General features: G+C 36.3%; 1 protein-coding gene and 1 long non-coding RNA gene across 5 annotated transcripts in view; one reads left to right on the forward strand and one right to left on the reverse strand.

Moving 5' to 3' along the window:
- The window catches only part of ARAP2 (ArfGAP with RhoGAP domain, ankyrin repeat and PH domain 2), a 179253-nt gene that overhangs the window by 4108 nt on the left and 159104 nt on the right, over positions 1-16041 (reverse strand). For all 4 annotated transcript variants that reach the window (XM_033213941.1, XM_033213944.1, XM_033213942.1 and 1 more), the window contains 4 exons: positions 12770-12852; positions 11676-11711; positions 9639-9702; positions 3133-3267 (listed from right to left, as the gene is read on the reverse strand). In XM_033213941.1, coding sequence (XP_033069832.1) covers positions 3133-3267; positions 9639-9702; positions 11676-11711; positions 12770-12852 — 318 coding nt within the window. The remainder of the gene's footprint in view (positions 1-3132; positions 3268-9638; positions 9703-11675; positions 11712-12769; positions 12853-16041) is intronic.
- LOC117085257 lies at positions 726-7971 on the forward strand. The gene is made up of 3 exons (XR_004437897.1): positions 726-798; positions 2489-2627; positions 7890-7971. It is a non-coding gene; the product is annotated as an uncharacterized LOC117085257 (long non-coding RNA).

Genomic DNA, 16041 nt, shown 5'->3' on the forward strand with positions numbered 1-16041 from the left:
AGGGGAAGCAAGTACGTCTTACATGGCTTGAACAGAAGCAAGAGAGAGAGGGGAAAGGTGCTACACACTTTTAAATGACCAGATCTCAAGATAACTCACTCAGGAGAACAGCACAGAGGGAATGGTACTAAACCACTCATTAAAACCCCACCCTCATGATTCAGTCACCTCCTATCAGGCCCCACCTCTAACACTGGATTACATTTGAACATGAGATTTGGGTGGGGATGCAGATGCAAACCGTATCAGTAGTGTACTTCAAATTTCAGCATTATGGATGTTATTACTTGGCCCCTATATTCTGTGTCTAAGAGAGCCCCGGAGTTTTTATGCTTTGAATGGAAATAATAATATGAAACAGAGTCTGTCTCTCTCAGTGGCAGAGAGAGTAGTTTTTACTTATCATAGCTAGAGAATGGTATAATGAATGGGTTCTCACAGCAAATCACTCATATGGCTTTAGCCTGTGCCTTCATAGTTTCCATTATATCCAGAGGCAAGCCAATGGTTACAGAGGTCTTAGGACACCAAAAAGTAACATGACCAATATGTACAGAGTATATTAGAAACTCTCTTAATTGGCTTTCATTACCAAACTCACTGTATTAATCTTCATGCTGTAAAATACATAATCATATCAATACATTTAATCATCACAGTAACACTTTAAATGCTTTAAATTCCGTATTATTCATAGTTTAAAGTAAATTGTCTTTATCTTGCAGATGCAGAAATAGAAACTCGAAGAAAAAAATTTGCCCAAGGTCGCACAAGTGAGAGCTTGGGAGAGGATCCCAGGTTGGCCTTTCTGAAACCAATGTGCTTCGTTCTACCACATCAAACTGTGCTCAGGATACTAACAGCAAAGAGGGGCTTATGGGTGGGATTCTATGTCACGATTTTCTGCTTCAGTGAATCATCATTCTTTGCTCATTATTTTTGTTTTACAGATATTGCTCTTAAAATAGCAATTTTGAAAAAAACTAATGAATTATTCCATATCATCTTCCAAGTTCCTTAATATTTTGTTTCAATATATGTTAAAGATATGCTAGTCATTATTCTAATGAAGTCTCATGTATAATGTCACTTAATCATGTGACATTTATTAACCCCATATGCTTACCGATAAAGCAGCTTAGAACAATGGAGTTAAAGTAAGATATCCATGATTTTATAGGGACTCAGCAGGAGGACCACAGGTAGTATCTAGTTTGTGCATTCTTAAGCATTCTGTTTCCCTCTTCATGTGTGATTTCCTCTGCCAACAACTTGGCATTTTCAGCTGGCTCACTACTAATTTCCTCAATTAACTTTAGAAGTCACTTTTGCCATGAAGCCTTCCCTACCTGGATAAGGTATTCTCATACGACTTTCAATAGGACTGAATGAAAGCCAGGCGTAGCCATAAAATTTATCAATCTGCTAACAACTTCTTTGAAAAGTAATTCTTCTTGAATGTATTTATTATTATGACTAATTTTTATTAATATATCCTACTTAATATTTTCACTCACTTTTCATTTTTAAAACAAAGGGTCAAAAATGGTTAGTTATTTTATAAATATATTTTTTAAATTTTTATATGAATCTAATTCTATGGCAAATATTTTAATGGTTTATATGAAAATTTTTTAAAAATGTATATTATTGCCTTATAAAGTAAGTTTCATTATGTTTTTCCAACATTAGAACAGTTAAAAAATCTCTTTGCCAAATTTATCAAATCACCAAACTACCTTCTTACAAAAGAGCTTGGTTTATTTTAAAGACTCAGAAATTTTCCAGTAATTGATAATGCATTCTAATTCTTTTAAAAGCCTGTAACACTTCATAGTTTCAGTTCATCAGTTTTCCTATCTTAAATATGTTAAAAATTGTCTCTGAAATTGTGGATTTGGGATAAGGCTAAGAAATTATTATACAGTCAGTCATCATCTATACTAGATACTGTTGAATGCATTTTGATCCCAATAATTTATTTTGCTTTGCTCGATAACTGATCCGAAGGTAATGTCAAAATAAGCTACAGTCACTGTAGGGCGTCTCTCTCCCTATGTTAGTTTCATCTGTTCAGCCTGTGTCCCCTGTCCTACTGTCCTGGCTTCCTGGGAAATGTAACTCTTAGAATTTTAAGATGCTTGATTAGATAAGGAACTCTGCAGAGCAGTTTATTATGACGAGGTCATGATTTCTTGGAGACATATTCCTTACTTTGATTACATCAGGGCAGAACGTCTAAGCAGTAAACAAAGGACCATTAGTTTTGAAGTCTTTCCCTTTTAGAGAAGGAATATTACAGTGGGATAAATGTTCAAGAAAGGATATGCACAAAAAGTTTAAAAATCTAATCACTAGGTCAAAATGGCTTCTGTCTTTCAAAAGTTATTTCTGTTTGGAGAGCAAAAGATTTGAACAACTTAATTCCAAATTTAGGCTCAAGGAAGATATAAGAATATCTTCTAACTGCTTTTCTTTTTGCTTTCAGGGAGTCAATTAAGACACTGAAATATGTGTTGGTCCCAAAGTGGCTAATGAGTTTTGAGTGTAAACAGCCCATGTTCTTTGCTGAAGAGGCCAAAGTTCATATCAAGATTGATGTCGCTTATGTTCTCCCAACCCTCAAGGTGAGAAGGAAAACAAGCAGTAGCTTTCATGAAAGATGCCAAATCTTTTTTGATACTCAGGGGTCATCTTGTAGGTCCTTAAATTAACTGATCCCATCAGTTCCCAAAGCACTGAAATGTGATTATATAACTAGAAAGTTCAGTTACCAGAGCTCCAGACATATTCTGCTATGGGCTTACTCTGAGAGTGTTTTAAGTAAGCTTGTAAAACGAATTTGAAGTTGTGATTTTATCACCAGAATTTCTATACGCATATTTAAAATTGGCTACTTTAGACGTAAGAAAATAGGTAGTATTGTGCATATGTGATTGGGTGGTCAATGATGTTGAAATAAAAGGTATAAGGTTATTCACACTGTTTTCTTGTTGTATGTGATTATTACCATGCTTTTCAAAGTGATTATTATTGTGCTTTTGAAGCCAATGAAGTAATTAATGACCTAATCACATTATGACACAGGAAAATATATTCTATAATTGAATATAAAACAAAAGCCTAACCTACCTCGATATTTTTCCGGGCCAGGGTTGCATTCCCCTCATGCTGTATAGGAATCAGAGGCAAACCTCCAATTTTGGGATTTTTGGTTATTGAACGTTTTCGTTCCTTTCCAGCTGGTGGCCATATATCATTTTCATGCTGTGGAAACACAATTTTTTGCTGTTGGTGTGTGATTTTATTATGTGGTATACTATGTCATATAGCCACTTGGTTTCTTTCCCACACATTCACATCAAGTGATCTGATTTCCATGAGAATACCATTTGTGATTATGATGTTGACTCTGGTGACAGCATCGCTCCAGGACATGAAATTCTTAACTGAACTGAGCTTTGAGGTCTCAGCTCAATTTCTAAGTTTCAAACACATGCCTTCTATACTACTTATCAAACCAAAAGGGGAAAAATATTTGAGGCAACTGGAAATCTCTTTGTGGAAGAAAAATAGCACACTTGTCTATGCTAGGCCACTGTAATATATGTAACTATACGTTTACACCAAATAGGATTTCAGTGTAAAACTAATTTCATCTTACATATCCCATATCAACCTAAGGCATGACTATCAGAAAAATCAGCCTAACTTTATGACATCCTGAAAAATGTTACTATTTTATCTAATTGAATTCCAAAGAAATATAATCTTTTTACTCATTTAAGCATCTTTACTGAAAATCATTGTACAACGGAGAGTGGGGCACATTTATTCTCAAATCATTGACTATATATTCTTGCCTTCTAAACAGTTATACATATGACTGGAGAAAGGTTAATCTGGAATGGGGATAAATGTTCACAGGTAAAAATATAAGCTCTGGAGTGATTAATCTTTGATATATACATACAAAAAAATCTTTAAAGAATTTTGTACTCCCCAGAGTAGTTTAACTTTCTAGAATTTGGAAAAAGTATATTGACTTTCAAACAACAATCTCTGAAGGAAATACAGACTACCAAGTACAAAATGAAAAGTTCACAGATAATGTAATGAAACGAAAACCATTTAGTAAACTATATAGTTAAATGCCTACTCTTTATTTCCCTTAATTCTTAAGCAACAGATTACTGTTCTTATGTTGCAGTTCTTATTTTAATGTGTTGTTTTATGACAAAGAACTCATTTAAAGAAATATTTACTGTCTACCCACCATATAATAACAGCTAATTTAACTAAGGGGCAAACTGCCAACCTGCATGTTTATCAATGTACATGTGATTTTCATTTATTCCTCAATGATCTTACAGCGCAGATCCTTTTATGTGCATCATATCTACCCTTGAATGTTAGTGAAGCATTTACCTTAATTTAGCAAATCTATAATGGTAGGTTATACAGTATTTCAGTTGGAAGGTTATAGCTTCATATTACTTTTATGACATGGTACCAAACATGGTTAAAAAAAGGATATTATATATCATATAATTGCAATGTTCCCAAAACATAAACCTGGGAGAAAACTGAGAGGGAATTAGGTGATTCTGTGAATTGCCCTTACACTTTCAAATCACTGATGTATAGTGCATACGTGAAAATATATTTTGAAGGATCTAAGAGCAAATGAGGTTCCCAAATCCATATTTTTCTTTTCTGAAATAGTATACAACTGTGAATACCAGCTAACTCTCCTTGAATTAAACTAAGAGGCATTTTTTTTCTACTTTACATCCAAGTGATGTGTTCTGATTTAACATTTGTAGTTACTTGAAAATGACTTCAAAAGTCTTACAGCATGGATCATATAGATGAGGATCAAACTTCCATTTTATAACCAAAGATGACATCTAAACATCTCCATTTCTGTCTTCCAATTTCAAACCTTTGCCTATCTTTCCAGCTAACTAAATTTAGTTTCATTCATTTTAACAATTATTTTCATTCCTTGAGACCTCTAATCCAACACCATTCTTCTCACAACATTTTTTACCACTTCTCTCATTGCCTGTCGTGGATTTCATAGTCAGTAAACTCACTTCCTTGTAAATATCTTCAAGTCCAAATTTTATCTGATTACTTATTTATTTTCTTGCTCCTTCGTCTTCTATCATATTTGCCTGACAAAGCCCCAAACCTAATTAAACACAATTCAACTTATTTCATGAGTGCCTGCCAGTTGATGGAGGACAAAAATAAACTACTCTGTAGATCCATCACACTTTAAATTTAACCTTAAATTTTAAGAAAGCATTCAGCACTGCCCTGAAGTTCTACCATGGGACAACTGGCTTCCTCACTCTCTGAAGATTATTTTTCTCCTTTGCCTCTGCCCTTATACTTCAAAAACCCTGCCTGAGTCATATGTGATGATCTCACTGATTCAATCCAACAATTTTTACTGATCACTTAAGAAAATATTTCTCCCATCATGAAATGTACCAATCACCTTGCATCTATAGTCATATAAGTGAGTTTATTTATTGCAATCAGTATCTGCTCATTGCAAATAACTTTTATCCAGTCATATCTATAATTGCTCAGTAGGCCATATATTGAGGTGGTCAATAATTTGAGAAGAAATGTGCCACACTCTCTGCTGTACAATGATTTTTACTAATGGATAACCATGCACTAGATCATATCATTTCATCTCTGTTCAGAGCCTCCGCTGGTTTAATAACATCTCTCCTCTTCTATCCATTTTTTCTTCCTGATTGGATTGTCTTCACATAATGTATGCAAGTACACACTCTCCCATCTTAAAGACAAATCAAAATCCCCAAACCTACCTTCACCTCTATCAAGTCACAACCTCATTTAATTACATAAGCAAATTACTTGACAAAATTTTCTGTACCCACCACCTGGTTTTCCTCCTTTCTTACTTCTTATCATTGCTTTTGCTGTTTTTTTTTTTCTCTTCCCCTCCCTCCTCCATGCTTCCCTCTCCACCTCAAACCTTCTCCCCCAGGCATCTCATCTAATCCTATAGCTTTGAATATAATCTAAGTGCTGACTTCTCCCAAATTTACATTTTAGCCCCAAACCTGTGCCTGAGTTTTTGATCCACACATCCAACCTGGTGCCCAGCATACACATCATGTATCTAACAGGAGTCTCAAAGTTTATGTGGGCAAAACAGAAGTTACCATTTCCTTCTACATCTCTGAAGATCCCACTTACATCTGACAGTTGCCAAAAAACTAGAATTTTTTGATTTCTACTCTTCCTCTCAAACTGCAATAGCCAATTGACACAGGAGTTAAGAAGGAATTACTTAGCATACAGCAAGTGCATGGGAGTCCTTGGTACGGCTTTTCTTTTTAATGAAAAGCAGTCCCGAGCCATTTTCTAACAAAGAGAAGCCTGCAATCTAGGAGCTTGCAAGGGTGAATGCCAGCAGGAACTAAGGACTAGACATTTTTCAAGATGGCGGCTCCATCTTCCCTTCTCTGCCAGCCAAGTGCATTGTAAGGAGCCCACAAGATGGTGTCAATCAATCGGAAAGCCCATTTGCATAAGAAGATTAGGGTGGGGGTGACCAGCCTTACCCATACACTATGTAAACGCCATATCTCATCGAACCAATCTGTGAGCCCTATGTAAACAGACACCACCACCTCAAACTGGACTATAAAACTGCACATTCTGCACCAGTCAGTCCTTTCTGCTTGGAGGACCCCTTCCTGTATAGAGGAAGCTATTTCTCTTTCTCTTCTCTTGTACCTATTAAACCTCCTGCTCCTAAACTCCTCATGTGTGTCTGTGTCCTAAATTTTCCTGGCGTGTGACAAGGAACCTTAGGGTATATACCACAGACAACACAGTCGCTTCACAATAATTCCAAAAGCCTTATTGGCTCTACCTTCAAAATATTCCTGAATCTTAATTTGTCTTACCATATTCATTGTTACCACCTTAGTCAGAGCTGATATCTTCTTTCCTATAGCTGCTCATCCCACTTGCATCTTTGACCCTCTACACTGCAGACTCAACAAAGTGAACAAAATTATTTTTTTCATTTATAATTAGATTATATCCTTCCCTTGTTTCAAATTATTAAGCAGGAACTACATAATCTGTCACACGCCTTCCTCATCTCTAATATCTTCCCTTCATGATGTTTATAGAATAAAACAAGACAGTGATGACGTCTCAGGACCTACCCTGCTGGCCCCATCCCTGAATGATCCTTTCTGGAAGCCTGCATACTCCCCTCTCATTTCAGACTGGTCTCAGCTCACCTGTCACCTACTCAGAAAGACATTCCCTGAGAACTTTGCTCAATTAATGCCTTCCTTATGTCAGTCATACTCTCTCCTTACCTGACTTGATTCTCCTACCTTATCACACGGATATCCATTTGAAATTTTATCTGATTACTGATTTTCTTACCCTATTTCCTATTTTAGAAATACTAACTGAACATGTACTTGACATACAAGTCAAATATAATGAAGAGTCCTTCTTTTCATGCAGTTTACATTTTAGTAAGAGGCAGACATGAAATAGCTAATTACATGTTTTTTTTTTTCTTTATTAATTAGTGTCACAGCGGAGAAGTACAGGATGCTAAGGGTGATAGCCTGAAGGTCTAATTCATCTGAAGGTCAGGAAAAGTTTCTCTGAGAATGGGATATTTAAGCTAAAGTCTAGAGGACTTTTGAGGCAGGGGTGTGGAAAGGATGGAGATGACAAAAATACTCTGAATACCAAAAAGAGTTAATTATAAGGGCTGTTTACTGTTAATTCACATACATGTTTGTGTGTATGTCTACACTTTTAACATATCTATTAATATTTGCTATTTTTCTGTTTCCCTACAGAGATGAACCATAAATCCTTAAATCGAAGAAGGCTTCTGTGTTTATCTTAAGGGAGGACCTGAATAATACCAAGAAGAAAAAAGAACAGAGGAAAGATTATTAGGCTATATCTTTGAGACGAGGACTAGGATTAAAACATGAGACAGTGAGAAATAACCTCGTAGTAAGATGAGGCTTTGCTTCCTGCATTCATTCCTTAACTTTCAACTGCAGAGTCTACTGACTCCAATTATAAAAATAAAAACATCAATTTAGTTTTGCCACAAATGACACTGTAACAGCTTTATACTCTATAGTCCCAACTTTACTAAAAGACTTCAAATCCAGTTTTTTGTTTTTCCTAAAGCAGAACTCGAGTATCTGTGACCTAGTGCAGTGGCTCATGCCTGTAATCCTAGCACTTTGGAAGGCCACGGTGGGCGGATCACCTGAGGTCAGGAGTTTGAGACTAGCCTGCCCAACATGGTGAAACCCCATCCCTACTAAAAATACAAAAATTAGCTGGGTATGGTGGTGCGCGCCTGTAATCCCAGATACTCAGGAGGCTGAGGCAGGAGAATCACTTGAACCCAGAAGGCAGAGATTGCACTGGGCTGAGATCACACCACTGCACTCCAGCCTGGGCAACAGTGCGAGACTCTGTTCCCGTACCCCCACCCCCCCAAAAAAGAAGCTGAATATCTGAATTTTAATAAGTTACAAAAAAAAAAAGAAGAAGAAAAAAGAAGAAGGAGAAGGAGAAGAAGGAGAAGAAGAAAAAAAAAGCTTCTAAAAAGTTAGCAGCCAGTCTCTTATGCACATGTTTTTCCAGATAGTAACAGTTGAGAGACAGGCTGAGAAGAGCTGTGTTTATTAACCACTGGAAAGGTTAATACATTAAATGAACAGAGCAAACTATTTTCAGAACAAATAAGAACTAGATTTTGGAGCAGGCCAACTTATTTCTTGTAAGGGAAACAGAAAAATACCTCTTCAGTAATAAAGAATGGCAACTTAATCGTTACCAATGAATTTCAATGCTCCATGAGAAGCATTGCTGGGAATTTAGCTAGACAAGGTTGCGAAACAAACCAGTCCAATTAATGGGACTATTTAATCGTTCCTCAAAAGGGTAAGTCCTGCTCTAGGGAGGAAAACAAATACAGAACTGAGTATGAGTATTGGCCTCAGACACCCCTGTGTTTAAACTACTAATTACATATATGGTCCTGAGCAAACAACAAAATCTTTGTTTTATAAAGCCAAAAAACATCCTGTATGGTTTGCTGCAAGGAATACATGAGTTATTCTTATGAAGTATCTAGCACACAATAGTTATTAAAGAAAAGTAGGTTCCTGTCCTTGTTTCTGGAAAGGCAGGGGTGGAGAGAGTGCGAGAACAAGAAGGGAAACAGAACACTTTTCTAAATGAAGGTCTATGTGGGACTCTGGTAGGATGACAGCTTAGAAAAGTCCCTCTTTCTTACACGACCATTTTAAAGCAACATACCTCACCTAAGCCAAGGAGGCTGTGGGGCTGGCAGAAAAGAAGCTTTAATGGAATAAACTCTCTTTCAAAAGGTAATGAATAAATTTGAACTTTAATACACTATTTTAAAAACTAAGAAGGGGAGAATCAAAGTTTATGCCAATTGTATATACATTTAAAATGCTTATTAAAATTCTTTAAAAATCACCATCACACTAAAATTTCCTGTAAACAAAGTTATTGTACTCTACTCTACTGGATAGTTCAAACAAATCTCATACCTGGGCAATAAAGATACTGGTCATCCACTCCGTCTGAGTTTGTGAACTATCACAACACAGGTGCCTGCAAAACGAGGTTTATAAACTATGTCATTCAAAAAGACAATTGACCATTCTCTAGTGTATCTGTGATTTGGTGATCAAAAATCTCTTTGGGTTTCTCCTGATTAATGACATAACACAATCACGAAAGTGGAACATTTCAGTACAAGTTGTTTTGGTCTTCTGCTAAATGTACAATACAAAGTTATACTGTAAATATATTGGTGTAAACAAAATACAACTGAAGGCTTTGGTAAATGCTGCGAAATGATCACCAATATTTTTTGGAAAGGCAGAAAGATCAATTTCATTTTGCCTTTTCAAGGACATGATGGTAAAACACTGTTTTCCACTGAAATTCTGAGCCTGAGAAGAAAAATATGTGCACATTCTCTTAAGAGCAGATCTTTCTTTTAAAAAGGCTGAGATATAGTCTCCATCATTGTAATTATAAACACTAATACCCACAGATTCATAAAAAATAGAACTACACGAGAAACCACTGCATATCCAATAACAGTGATTAAGTAACCTTTTATTGAAAGCCTCAATAAAACAGAGACGTTGTCCTAAAGGCTCCTATAGTCTATTAGGGGACTTAAGCATGTAGACAAATAAATTACAACATAGTAAGAAAAAGCAAAAATAAAATTGAATGCAAACACAGAAACCACAGACTTGGGGATGAGGAGAGGGTTGTTTTTTATAAGAGGAAAAATTTATAATTGATACTGGAAAGACCTAACGGGTATTTCAAAGTAATTGTATTTTTTACATTCCTGTATTATCAAAATAATTTACCTGAAAAAGGTTGAAAATGAAATTTCTAAAAAATGTGTGTTTTCTCCTTTAGAACCTCATGAAAACATTGTCTTTCCCTATTACCATGTCCAGGAAAACCATTCCTGCCACAAATCATTTTAATTACGTACCCTTGTTTATAAAATACTGTAGGTGCAAAGAAGAAATAAATAATGATCAGAGGTGAGAGCTATTAGATAAGGCTTTGGGGCATTTGAGTTATGATTTCAAAGAACAGTGACAGTTGAGTTGGTTGGGTCATCACGGGGAGAATGAAAGTATGAAAGGAAGGAGAAACGAAAAGTATGAACAAAGGTACAGTAGAGAGACCATGTACATCACACATGCAGATCTGAAACAGCAAGGAATGAGTGGGGAATAAAGATAGATGCTTGTTTTGTCATTAAGTGAAAAAGAAAAGCTGTGGGAGATGAAGTTGGCAGAGTCATATACAGCCTTGCATGCCACACAACAATTGTGTGCTTGATCCTATAGGTGAAAGAATTCACAGCAGTTTTAAAGCAGGAGAGATACATAGTACAGTATAGAAAACACTCCTCAATGGAGAGGTGGAGAATGTATGCCAAAATAAAAGCAAAGCAGAGGTCTGAAGAACACTTAGGACTCCTGGAATAATCCCGGCACATCAATGAAGGCCTGGCCCTGAGGGTAGACAGGTGTAGGTTGATGAGGGGCACAAGGAAGAGGCAGATCTCGTGTGGCTCCAGTGACTGATTAGACACAGGGAGGTGAAGAGAAGGAAACACCTAGTGCAAACTCTAGACATACTGGTAGATACTGGTAACAGTATATGGCAAAAAGTACATATATAGAAAGAACAGGGTTGAAAGCAGGATATATGTTTGTCATAAATCTGATTTTTGCTAGTTCTTATTCTTGTTAAAAACTATCACCTACTTATCTCATAAAAGCTGAATTCCACACTCATAATAACTATGGAAGAAATCAGATGTAGTTTCACTTCAGAGGCATTGACAAATAGGATACATGGAACTTGAACCTTGATACAAATCTGTTTTCCTCTTCTTAGGCTCAAAGTCTTTACAAACAACCCTAGTTTCGCTTAGGCAAAACACTTTCTGTCTGTAGCTCTATCTGAAATTACTGAAATTATTCTTTTCCTGAAATTGTCACCAATATATTATGTCCAAAAGTTGTCAGCTGTTAACTCACCAGTGATGTTTCTCAGAATATGCGGTCAATCCCCAACTGCATCACATAGAAAAAAAACACACCCATAAATTAAAAATGATACATTTTACAAAGCAGAAAACAGGATTAGATGTTAAGGAGATGAGATTTAATGGTGGGAATGTATAGACTTCCACAAGTGATGATTCAATGTGCTGGACTTAGCTAGAGGTGAATGCTAAATGCTAAGGGATCTGTCTACACATTTATACAGAGGGAAGGAAGCTTGTGATGACATGGGGCAGAGAGGAGACGTCTCTGAGAAGATACTCTTAACTGAATAAGGCCAAATGACTGAAATAAGATAATACAGAGAGACGTACGTACTGTTCCTGGGGGAAATTAAAGAACATGCCTATTAAAACACAGGTATATGCGCTAGGCTTAGAAACTGAGTATGAAGGAAAAAGTGAAGAAACTTTCGGCAATAAAATCTCAGAAGCAAGCACATATAATTGATGTTCATGATACTAATTATTAGTGGAAACATTTATTAGCTAATCAAAGTAATCTGTGATAAGAAATTGTGGTGTAAACCAAATGCTGGGGTACATGAAGTGTTAAAGAGGCACACAATCTGTAGGAGGCGCCCACCTCCTCTCTACCACTTACATGCTATGGGTTTTCAGCACCAAAGTCAGTATAGTACAAAGGGAAAATTACAGAGCCAGACCCAAAACACTGTAGAAGCCAAGCATCAGGAAGCTGGAGGGCAGCATTTGCTTTCCTGTGTGTAGACTTGCCCTCAGGTTGTGATGTGACAGCTCAGGGAGTGAGATGCAGAGGAAGCCATGTACTTCCCAGCAGACAGGGCCTCCCGGGATTTCCTACTTTACATAGAGAGACTGCAATCACCAAGGATCTTGGTCTCAATTGAAACATCATCCCTCCTTATCTACTCATACAAGTTCGTTGATCTGCCATAAGAACCCTGTGACAGGGGAAGCAACTTAAAAAAAAATTGCCTAAAACTTACTTACTAAAAAGTTAGACTAATGCCACTGATCTCTAAATCTTTAAACAGATATGTTTTCCGATAATTTTTTTCCTTTCAGCACTTCCCTTTCAAATTTTACCTTGTTGGAGGCTTCATTTTCTTTTTCACTCCACGATAAAACTTCACGGAACTGAGAGAAAACATTTTGTCATGTTTACTACTCTGTAAGGAAAACAAAATAATTTGTAATTAAATGGATTTACACATTTCCTTACTTTTCTTTGAGCATTAATGATTGGGTTTAGAATTGTTTAGTTTCTCAATGTTTCATAAAACGAACATTTCATGAGTTTAGTAAATGAAGACTCTTTTGCTTTACAATACAATCAAATACATATTGATAATGTTGGATACATTCATGTTATATATGTGTACACCATGTTATATATGTGTACACCTGTTTTTGATTAAAAAACACTCGGGGTCAGAGGTGCATCATGTCATGGTTAATACCGAGTGCAAACCTGATTAGACTGAAGGATGCCAAGTATTGTTCCTGGGTGTGTCTGTGAGTGTGTTGTCAAAGGAAACTGACATTTGAGTCAGTGGACTGGGAGAGGCAGACCCACCCTCAGTCTGAGTCGGCACCATCTAATCAGCTGCCAGTATGGCTAGAATAAAGCAGGCGGGAGAAGATGGAAGAGCAGACTTGTTAAGTCTTCTGGCCTTCATCTTTCTCTGTGCTGGATGCTTCCTGCCCTTGAACATCAGACTCCAAGTTCTTCAGCTTTTGGACTCTTAGACTTACACTAGCAGTTTGCCAGGGGCTCTTGGCCTTCAGTCCCAGACTGAAGGCTGCACTGTTGGCCTCCTTACTTTTGAGGTTTTGGAATTCAGACTGAGCCACTACTTGCTTCCTTGCTCCTCAGCTGGCAGACGGCCCATTGTGGGACTTCACCTTGTGATTGTAGAAGTCAATACTCCTTAACCCCCCTTCATATATACATCTATCCTATTAGTTCTGTCCCTCTAGAGGACCCTGACCAAATCACATCAGAAGTGATTTTCATATTTTAAAAATATAATACAATGCATATGCCATATGTTTTGTAACTCCCCATCACCAATGTTGACTGGGATAGTACCCTGTATTCAAACATACTCATATTTTCAAGATAAAGGCTATATATATCTACGTATTGTTTTGGGTCAGATTTTGCCACCAAATGAGCTGGGATTTTCTATACTTTTTGGATTTCGGAATTATGGAAAACAGACTCGTGAATATATATGAACACATATTGAGGTATCTCAAATATCCAAATTAATGAAAACTATCCTAATTAAAACAGACTATTAAAAATTTACAGTTGGCCCTAGAGCAATTATATTTTCTTTACACCCCCTCTCAATACTCAGAAAGCAGTCAAAATGGAAAAAGGAGGAAAGTATGCTCATAAAATTAAAAATTAGTTTCATAAAGCAAATAGGTTAGGAAGACATAAAAGAAATAGAGGAAAAGTAACCAGGAAGATGGTCAGAAATAATGCTGTGATGACCAAAGAGCTGGAATTTACATGGTGAATTTATTCCTAATCATTATTATCAGTTGAAGTTCACTGTTATTATCACTGTAGATAATATGTTTAAAAAAACATATTTTGAATTTTTCCCCTTAACGCTAGATTTCTAGAAATTTAACCACTGAGTCATAGGCTCAGAAAAAAATGATTCAGAATGATTCAGAAAAAAAATCTTGTCTAAACTGATAGGGTACATTTATTTACCCTATCAAAAACACTAAGGTAACACAAATGTTAAGTGTGTATTTATGTATTTGCTAGCCATTTGCAGTTTTGATGTGGTAAACAGCTTATCGATGTCTTTACTTATTTGTTTGTACTAGTTCTTTATGTATTTAATACGAAATTTGTCTTTTTAAATGAAATATTCTATCCAAATTGCTCTTTGCCTTAACCTAGCTCATTGTTTACCTTATTTTTAATAAGTCAAATATAATGGTCTTTTGGGGGGTGCTTTCTTAACGTTTGCTTAAGTTTAAAGTGTTCCCACACAGCTGATAAATATTCAATTCCATGGTCTTGTAGCTTTAAGTGTTGCTTTTTTTAGGATTTAAATCTTTTGTCAATCTGGAATACATTTTTTTATATACAGTATAAATGATAAGTTAGACTTAAAGTTTTTTGTTGACAATATTCTACCCCCAATTTATTGAACAAACATCTCTTTAGACATGAATGTTTTGTGGCATATTTATTAATATTAAATTCTAACATATAATTTTTTACCTGAATTTATGGTACCATTGCCCCTTATTCACTTTTATAAAAGGATTATAATATTTAAGTATCTTAGTTTTACTGTATATCTTAATAGTTGGATGGAAAAATAATTCAAATCCATTTTACTTATCTCCCAAAATATCTCCAAATTATTCTTATCTATTTATCCTTTGAGGTGAATTGTCAAATATTTTTGAAAAGTAATAAAAGTAATTTCCTTTGCAAACTTGAAAATAATTGCATTAAACCTATAAATCAACATTAGCAGATTTAACATCAATTTTTCTCCTATCAGGTAAGTTCTATAGTTTTCTTCACATAAGCCTCCACTTCTTAAGGCTGTTTTCAAGCAGTTTATGCATTTTTCTCTTTTAAATCCAACTGGATCTTTTGATTTTGATTCTGTAGCCTGATAATTTGCTGAATTTTTTTTGAGACGGAGTCTCGCTCTGTCGCCCAGGCTGGAGTGTAGTGGCACAATCTCGTCTCAGTGCAAGCTCTGCCTCCAGGGTTCATGCCATTCTCCTGCCTCAGCCTCCGAGTAGCTGGGACTACAGGTGCCTGACACCACGCTTGGCTAATTTTTTGTATTTTTAGTAGAGACGGGGTTTCACCGTGTTAGTTAGGATGGTCTCGATCTCCTGACCTCGTGATTCACCCGCCTCAGCCTCCCAAAGTGCTGGGATTACAGGCGTGAGCCACCGCGCCCGGCAATTTGCTGAATTTTAAGGAAGAACATTTAAACAATTTGAACTGTTTAGTATGAGGTAACTTTGTAAGGTAGTAAGTGTCCACAGTAGGATATATTCAAGGAGAGGAGAGCTATGAGGAATGTATGCAGTATAGGTGACTCCTAGTCACCTGTGTCAGAGGTTAAATCAAATTACAACCAAGGTTTGTGTTTCTTTTAATAATTTAGATTGCTATTCCCTCAGAAGCAGTCCCGACTGAAGCAGCAGGGTTGGCTGCAACTCTAGCAGTATGTGGAAGATAGGACTTGCATATTTGAGAATGAGAAACACTGCCTGAACCAGACAGTCTTGATTTACACAGGACATTGATGATTTCAACACTGCCTATATTTTGAAAAACTTTTGGTAATAAGTAG

Source organism: Trachypithecus francoisi, unplaced genomic scaffold, assembly GCF_009764315.1.
Source record: "Trachypithecus francoisi isolate TF-2019V2 unplaced genomic scaffold, Tfra_2.0 Lachesis_group1, whole genome shotgun sequence".
In the NCBI taxonomy this organism is placed as follows: domain Eukaryota; kingdom Metazoa; phylum Chordata; class Mammalia; order Primates; family Cercopithecidae; genus Trachypithecus; species Trachypithecus francoisi.